At 57.1% G+C, this 8,171-nt stretch overlaps 1 protein-coding gene across 3 annotated transcripts; it reads right to left on the reverse strand.

The window, feature by feature from the left end:
- Positions 1 to 28: 28 nt before the first annotated feature.
- B4GALNT1 (beta-1,4-N-acetyl-galactosaminyltransferase 1) lies at positions 29 to 7,391 on the reverse strand. Of its 3 annotated transcripts, none has more exons than XM_021091871.2 (12): positions 7,243 to 7,391; positions 6,980 to 7,073; positions 6,156 to 6,374; positions 5,462 to 5,626; positions 5,225 to 5,331; positions 4,730 to 4,770; positions 4,398 to 4,578; positions 2,771 to 2,869; positions 2,443 to 2,633; positions 1,830 to 1,970; positions 1,336 to 1,576; positions 29 to 745 (listed from the first exon to the last, which is right to left on the reverse strand). In XM_021091871.2, exons 3-12 carry the CDS (start codon positions 6,371 to 6,373, stop codon positions 528 to 530), a joined length of 1,602 nt encoding a protein of 533 aa, XP_020947530.2. In that variant the 5' UTR covers position 6,374; positions 6,980 to 7,073; positions 7,243 to 7,391; the 3' UTR covers positions 29 to 527. The 3 variants fall into 3 exon arrangements, with proteins under 3 accessions (XP_020947530.2, XP_084812329.1, XP_084812330.1); XM_084956203.1 differs by having other exon boundaries at positions 6,816 to 7,073; XM_084956204.1 differs by lacking the exons at positions 6,980 to 7,073; positions 7,243 to 7,391 and adding an exon at positions 6,761 to 6,892.
- Between the last annotated feature and the right edge of the window lie 780 nt (positions 7,392 to 8,171).

Genomic DNA, 8,171 nt, shown 5'->3' on the forward strand with positions numbered 1-8,171 from the left:
CCCACAGCATTGCAGAGACACACTACAATTGGCTTTCACCTATGTGTTCACCAGCCCCCATACCAGCTCCAGAGTCACCAGGTCTCTCCATGGGGGTGCAGTTGTAGCTGCTGCACAGAGTCCCGTATCCAGAGATGGAAGGCGGGGCAACCCTGGGAATATATGTTGGGGGCTTCCCCATCTCCGTAGTCCCAAGGAGACGAGAGGAGAGTGTTTCCGCTTTAGGGTCTTAGAGTCCCCATGGACTCTTTGGCACTTGGAAAGCAACCCCCCACTTCCTGCCCCATGAGAAGGGGGTGGGGGGAGGACTTGGCACTGGCTGTGGGATGAGTTATGGCTCCATCATGCCCCTGGGCACTCACAGAAAGGACGAGCATCAGCAGGACAAGCCCCTGTTTTAGGATCCAGTTCTGAGGGGGATTGGGCACAGTCAGCAGAGTGGTCAGTGGCCAGTGGGGTTTGCTAGAAATTCTGGCAAGGACAAGGAGGCAGGCCCAGCCTGACAGTTGGAAGGCCCTGAGTGACCATCACTCCGAGGTCATGCACTGGAGCCGGTGTTTGAAGAAGAGCAGGCGGTGTTTGGCCACCTGAGTTTCGTCCAATGATCCCGGGTAACGGTACCGGGCATAAGTCTCTGCCCCAGCATCCCTTGATGTCCAAGGCAACTTCAGCTTGGAGGCATGATCCACAACGACATCTGAGCAGGAGCCCACCTGAAGAGAACCAAGTCCATCCAGGAAGAATTCTGGGAGTGGAGGGAAGGGGAGTACACAGTGAATAGTCTTGAGGATGCAGAGGGCCAGCCCTTGAGGGAGGACTGAAATTTAGGACATGGAGGGTGCTTTTGCAAAGACTCCCTTTCTAAGGACCTTGGGCATGTAAGTCAGCACTTTTGGGTTGTAGTTTTACTCTCGGTACAAAATGGAGTCAATATACTTAGCTTGTGCTTTGAAAACGGACGCTCTCCCCCAACACACACACCCAGAGGTTTAATAAATACTGAATGGGCTGCTGCGAGGTGGTCTGAACCAGGGGCTATGGCAGGGAGTGGGACAGAGCTGGAGGTGACAGTGGTGGGGCACTTGAATGTAGACCCAGCGCCTGTACTGGCCCTGGAGGTTTAAATGATGTTCAGGGCCGGGAGGGTGGAAGCTCTCTCTCTTACCCCGGCGCAGGTCTCGGTAAATCTTCACGAATTGCTCTAGGGGCCTCCATGGCAGCCGTGGGTTCCGTGGGGGTGGCCGGGGAGTAGTACCGAGGCCTCAGTCGCATCGTACCTGGCCCAGCGCCCCGCAAGGTCCCTGCCGGGCCCAGCCAGGAGGGGGCGCCACTTACCCAAGTGCGCTACGCGGCTGAGGCGCGGGTCAAAGCCGACCTCGCGGACCTTGTCCGTGCGCGCCAGGAAGAAATTGACCACGCCGTCGGTGACCACGCAGCCTGGGAAGCCGACGAGCTCGTGGTGGAAGCCTCGCCTCTGCCGGAGACAGTTTCCGCGGCCTGGCGCGCCGCGCTCCACGCTCAGCAGCTGCCGGTAGGTGGTGGAGAAGCCGGAGATCTCGCGCACGGCGCCCCCCACCTGCCGGGTGGAAGGATGGCTCCAGGCGGGGCTCGGAGTGGAAGGGGATAGGTCTGGGCTCCCTCTCCCACTGGGCGGTTCCCCTGCCCCGTCCTTTTCAGCTTCACCCCTGCAACTCCCAGACAGTCCCCCAGGCTCCGCTTCGTCGTTCTCTCCCATCCCAGGGCTCGCTGCTCTCGGTCGGGTCTCCACGCCGCGGCCTTAGCCCGCCCGAGGCCTTCTCCCATCCCACATCCCGCGGCCCCTTCCCTACCAGGTCCAGCGGCGTCCGCTCCAGCACGTCCACAAGCCTCTCTAGGCGCGTACGCGCCGTAAAGACGAAGTCGTCGTCCACCCACAGCACGTACTTGGTGGTTACTTGGGATACAGCCAGGTTCCGGCCGGCGAACCAGCCCTGGAGAAGGGTAAGTACAATTGGTGATGCCGTCGAGAGAGGCCACAGCCCTCTGCTACTTTTCCTCCTAATTCCCAATCCTTTTCAACGCCTGTGTCCCTCTGCAGACTTTTGGGTGCTTACGAATGGCCAGGAGCTAGTTAACAAATGCAGTTCTCCACTCTCATCAGAGACTCTGAGTCGGTGTTCTGGGGGAGGGTCTTGGAATGCCTTTAATTCATGAGTTCAATCATTCTGTCAACTGTTTATTGGCGCCCACCAGGTGCTAAGCACCATTCTAAGAATGCAGCGCGAATAAGACAGCACGATTTCTGTTCCCATGGAGCTTACTTTCCAGAAATCCTCTTGCTTAACAGGCACCCCAATGATTCCGAGGCAGATAACCCTGGAATCGCTACTCTAGATTGCAGACTGAGGGTGCGCCCCCTCCCGGTGCCCTGTGGCGCGAGGTTCAGCCTCGCTGGCTGCGCACCTTGCCAAAAGGCATGAGATAGTGCTCGATGTGGGGGCCGCTAATGCGCTCTGGCTTGTCGCTGTCATCGGCGATGACCACTGTGACCGTCGGGTAGAAGCGGCGAATGCTGGCGATGAGTGCCCGTAGCCGATTGTAACGAAGGAAGGTCTTAGTGGCTATGGTGACCAGAGCGCTGATGTTGTACTGGGCTGGGACAAAGGGCAGGGTTAGGTGCAGAGAGAGAGGGTTAGGGAGTGAGGAGCAGGGAGATATCTCCCAGGGCTGCCCTCTCCCAACTTGCTCCCCATCAGGGCTGGATCTATGTCCCTAAGCACACCAGTCTCACCTCCCTGGGGTAGAGGCCCAGGTGGGTACAGCCTAGGGCTGGGGGGGTGTCTTATGCGGATGGTGAAGGCAGCTTCATGTCCCTCGGTGGAGAATCGGACTGGAAAGAAAGGACATTAGATATGGTCCCTAGGGCTTAGGCAACATTCTCTTTTCAGTAAATCAATATGTAAATGCAGGGAGTTCCCATCATGGCTCAGCGGTAAGGAACCTGACTAGTACCCATGAGGATCCAGGTTCATCCCTGGCCCAGCTCAATGGGCTAAGAATCCAGTCTTGTGGTGAGCTGTGGTGTAGGTCGAGGGCGAGGCTGGGATCCCTTGCTGTGGCTGTGGTGTAGGCTGGCAGCTACAGCCCTGATTCAGCCAGCCCCTAGCCTGGGAACTTCCATATGCTGTGGGTGCGGCCCTAAAAAGAAAAAAAAATTTTAATGCCTATTCTGTGAATCACCTTTCTAGGCCCTATTAGACAAAAACACAAGGTTCTTATCCCCATGGAACTTACATTCTAGTGGGTGGTAGAAAGATGATAAAAGATTTAATTAAAAGCTAACCTTTATTGAGCATTTATTATGTGTCAGGCACTTTTAAAGTACCTTAAATATATGAACCCATTTAATCATCCCCATAGCCCGATTAAGTAGATTCCTACTACAGACAAAGAAAGCACAGATAAATTAACTTGTCCATAATTACCCAATTGTTAAGCAGCAAAGCTGGGATAGGAACCTAGTTAGTCTGGTTCCAGGATAAGTGAAAAAAGAAAATTCAGGAGTTCCTGTCGTGGCTCAGTGGTTAACGAATCCGACTAGGAACCATGAGGTTGTGGGTTTGATCCCTGGCCTTGCTCAGTGGGTTAAGGATCTGGTGTTGCCGTGAGCTGTGGTGTAGGTCACAGATGTGGCTCGGATCCCGAGTTGCTGTGGCTCTGGCATAGGCCGGCAGCTACAGCTCCGATTCGACCCCTAGCCTGGGAACCTCCATATGCCGTGGGAGTGGCCCTCAAAAGGCAAAAAGAAAAAAAAAAAAAAAAGAAAATTCCCAATACTGATAAGTACTGAATAGAAAATAAGACACGTAATGTGCTAGTGAAGAGGAGCCACTTGAGCTGAGATCCAAATGACAAGAAGGAGCCAGCTGTGCAAAAATCTGGGGGAAGAGCATTCTAGGCAGAAGGAATAGCAAGTGCAAAGGCCCAAAAGTGAGAGCAGGTTTGGTGTAGAAGCCTTGGAGAGAAGCAGGAGGGCTGTGTTATGCCTCTTTTGCTAGAAGAAAAATGGGGGCTCTGGAAGGTAAAGCCCTTTGCCCTCTAGTAAGTGGTGGGCTGGGAACCAAACTTGAGTCTTCTGGCTCCTGGGGCAGGTCACTTCCTGGGGCCTCCATGATTGGCCTGAAGGGGGGACATACCCAAGCTCAGGTTTCCCTCTGGCCTGTTCCAGCTCCAGATGAACAAAGGCCTCTTCTCTCCCTCCTTGGCCCTGCTGGCCCAGCTGAAATGCCCATTGTGTGGCTGGGCAGCTCTGGCCATTGCCCTAGTGTCTCCCACACCCTCTGCCCTTTGTCCACTCCTGCCTTTCTGGGTTCCCTGTGTTCTCCCAGCCTGTTACTACCTGTACCCAGGCCTCGCACCTGTGTCTGCTGTGTTTGCCAGGTAGCTTCGGCTGCTGTAGGTGATCAGTTGTAACTGCCGATTGAGTTGGTCCAGCCCTGGGCTGGCGAGGGTGAGATCCGGCTGCCCCTCTCCAGTGAGAGTCACTCCTGTCACTTCCCCTGCCACGTCCCAGGTGCCCAAGGAGGCAGTGAGATTCACCTGGGGGAGGGAATTGGAGAGTGCAGGGTGAGACCCCAGACCCACTCTTTGCCTTCCTGGTTCCTTCCTCCCTCCCTCCTTTGGCAGCCTTGTTGCCCTCCCAGCATCCTTAATGTTCACCTGACCTCCCCTCCTTCCTGACTCTTCTCACCTGATAGACCTCCTGACTGGAAGTGGCCTGCAGGCTTAGCCCTGGGAGGAAAGAGAGGGGGCCGAATCACAGACAACCTGGAAATCCTTGCTTTCTCTTCCCTCTTTCACCACACACAGCACAGAATGTCTCCCCCATCCCTCTTGTTGAGGCCACAGCAGGCACACATATCCTAGAGTGACTGATTTTCCACTCTTCTCTCAATGTAGTAGCTCTTCTGTGGCCTGCCCTACCTGTCCACCGAACTTTGGTCAGTCAGCAAAAGAATAGATCCTTCTCCTCAAACCTCTCTAGTCACTGTCTTTGGCCATTCTGGATAATCCTAGAATCCCTTCTGTCCCCACCTTCCACCTCATGAGCCCTCCCTGAGCTCAAGTCTCCCTTCATCAGAGGTCCCCCACCTCCCATTCCAATCTGGGCTCAGTCTTCCCCACCCAACCTGGGCTCTGCCACCCCAGAATGGCTTGGGTCACCCCCTAGAGCCATTCTCCCCACCTGGCACCAAGATGCTCCTGAGGGGCTGGACCTCCACACCCTGCAGGGGGTATTGGAGCGGGGAGTTGGCAGCGGCTATGAGCAGCTGGTCAGCAGCAGACTGGCTCCTGGAGGTGAAGGAGTGGGAGGTCAGAGGAGGAGTCAGGGGGAGGCAGGCTCTTCCTCCTGCCACTGCCCCCCACAAGGCCTCCCGCTGCTCTCCACCTGCAGGGCCATGCCCTACTTTCCTGCTGGTACCTTGAAAGGAAGGCCTGGAACTCCTGTTCCCTTGAGGCAGAGGCAACCCTTAGCTCCTCAGGGTCAAAGGCCTTGGTGAAGTCAATGGCTCGAACCTGCCTCTGGAAGGGGAAGTGAAGGCTCCCCCCACTGGACTCACAACTGCAGTTATTTGAAGATAGCAGCCTGGAACAGGGAGGAAGTGTCCTCAGGACCCAGCCGTGTAGTTCCACTCATTCCACAAAACATTTACACCACACCCCACACCTTGGCCCTTCAACCCTGCCCATCCAAAATCTGTCCCCGTAAACACTGCTCTTCAAAGAGCCCCCAGGAGAGACCACCAATGGGAAGACTTATACCCCAAATCTGGATTTTTACAGAGGTGTAGAATAGGGCCAAATGCTAGGTTTTCAGAGTTACCAACCCACAGTCAGGATCCCATCTGGACTCTCTCCTTTTGTAGGGAATCACCAGGACCCACAAATCAGGGCCCTCTCTTGACTGCACACTCTCTCTTCCCCATACCATGACAAGGTTCAGGGAGGACAGATTTTCCTCCCTCTCAGCACATGACTCAGTAGCCCCCTCCACCTCCCACTTCGCCCCCCCCCCAACCAGTCAGGAGAACCCAGGCATCAAGAGCACAGCAGTACAAGAAACAAAAGCTTCCCACACCTCCCGCCAGCGAGTGCCACCCACTCCTTGCACTCACCCCACCACTTGCTCCTTGATCCTGACCGGGATATGTGCGTACCGGGGCTCGGGGGCAAGACCTGGTAGTTCTGGCCTGGGGTTGCCCTGCAGGGGCGTCCACAGCGCAAGAGGTGCCTGGAGGCCCGGCGCGACCCGGGTGCTCGCATACAGGAGCCCCAGCGAGGCGCAGGCGAGCAGCAGGACCAGCATACAGAGGGCCCGGCGGCCCAGCCGCATCCTGGGTGGGCGGTAGGGTGGGAGGGTGATAATGGGGGGAAAGGGAAGGGGTGGGCTGGGACCCTCGGCTTCCGCGGTTTTGGAGGCACCCGCCGGCCCCCCGGGGCGCTCTCCACAGCTCGCGCGCCAGGATTTGCATAGCGAATCGGTACCCGCGTCCCCCTCCCCTCACTCCCCGGGCCTCGGGTCTCCCGGCCTCCTTTCTTCTCGCCCTCTCCCGCATCTCGCTTTCCTCTCACGCCTGAGGCCCGGCATCTTGAAGCCAGAGACCTTTGGATGTAGTGGTCTCGACGCGGAGGCTCATGAGTAGAAGAGCATCGCTTTATTAGAACAGCGGCTGTCCCCGAACCCGTCGCCTCCCCTGGCCCGCTCATCCCCCACCCCAACCCTTCAGTTCGAGCATCACCTGGCCCCGAGTGGGCTGCAGAGGGCAGCGCCATACCTTGCCTGTCATGAAAAATGCAGAATCACGCCCAAGCTATTAGGTGGCTCTGGCGGAGGTGACCCGGTGAATGGAATGGGGAAGCTGGGCGGGGGACAAGGTGGACCAGCGTGCGCGCCTCCTCCCGCCTCCAGCTCGGCCCCTCATCCCGCCCCGGCACTGACCTGTCTAACGCTCTAAGGCCGCCGCAAGATTTCGGTCCAGGCTGCTCCAGGCTCTCAGACCCCGCCTGGGCGTCCTCATGAGGCTGGAGGCGGCCTGATGGGGGAGTCGGGCGTGAGCCTGAGATTGAGGGGGATCCTCCTGCCTCCCGAGTGCGCCCGACCCCTCCCGCCTTCGGACTTTCCCGGCTTTGTAGACCGCGGCGCTGGGGTGGCTCTGGGCGTTTCCTGCGGGGGGTGGGGTCGGAGCCGAGAAACCGCTGTACCCCAGGCCCGGGAACAGAGCTTGGGCTCCTCGGCACCCTGTCCCACTTGCTGGGCCAGGAGGGCTCGGGCCGCCGCCCGGCTCTTCCGATCGCGGCGCCGCGCGGCTGGGCTCCCAGGCTGGTTGCGGCGGAGGATCCGGCTACGAGAGGAGAAGGCGAGCGCCGGGGCGCCTTCTGTTGGGCGCCGAGGACATTGCGGGGGCGCGAAGCCGGCGCGGCGCGGCGCGAAGATTCTTCTCTCCACGCCCTCCCACTCCCAGCTCTTCGCTTCCGAACCCTGGCACCTCATCCGTCTGCCCCAAATCCCAGTCACTCCCATTCCCTCTTCCTTCCGAGCCGCCCCCTCCTTGAGACTGTGACCAAGGACAAGAGATAAGGGCTTTGGGAAGAGGTGGGGCGGAGACGCCCTGTAACCCCATTTCAAGGAAGATTTGGGTAGTTAGAGAAGGAAGCCAGAGAAGACCTTGGAAAATAGACTCTGGCTAACAAAGACAGGTTCACAGCCTTCCTCCCATCCTCACCTCCCCCGGCCCTCCCTCACCGCCCCGCCCCCCCATTATCTAAAAACACTCAATGATCTAACAAACACTCAGTTCAAGGGCCTGCCTGCTTCTTCTGACTGCTCACTGTTGCCAGAGGAAGGAAATCCCAAGCAGTGGCTTGTAGTTGTAGTTTTGTGTGCAAGCTGCAGACCATAGACTCCCTTTCTTGCATCTGGATTCCTGATGCTGCCCTGAGTTCTGTGGTTCCATGGTTCTAATAAAAGATTTGTCACTGTTTAATAGAGAAAAAGATATAGGAAATGTACAACATAATGAAAATGTGGGGGCCGGGGGAGGGAAGGATGAATTATTGGATGAATTGTGTACAAAGAAGTGACAAATCAGCTGGGGGGAAAGTGGGATTCTCAGCCTCTTTACACCAAAATA

The sequence above is a fragment of the Sus scrofa genome, chromosome 5, assembly GCF_054392235.1.
Source record: "Sus scrofa isolate SSC_HxYL_T2T_F1_AM1 chromosome 5, Sscrofa_HxYL_maternal_Yorkshire_Landrace_v2.0, whole genome shotgun sequence".
Lineage (NCBI taxonomy): Eukaryota > Metazoa > Chordata > Mammalia > Artiodactyla > Suidae > Sus > Sus scrofa.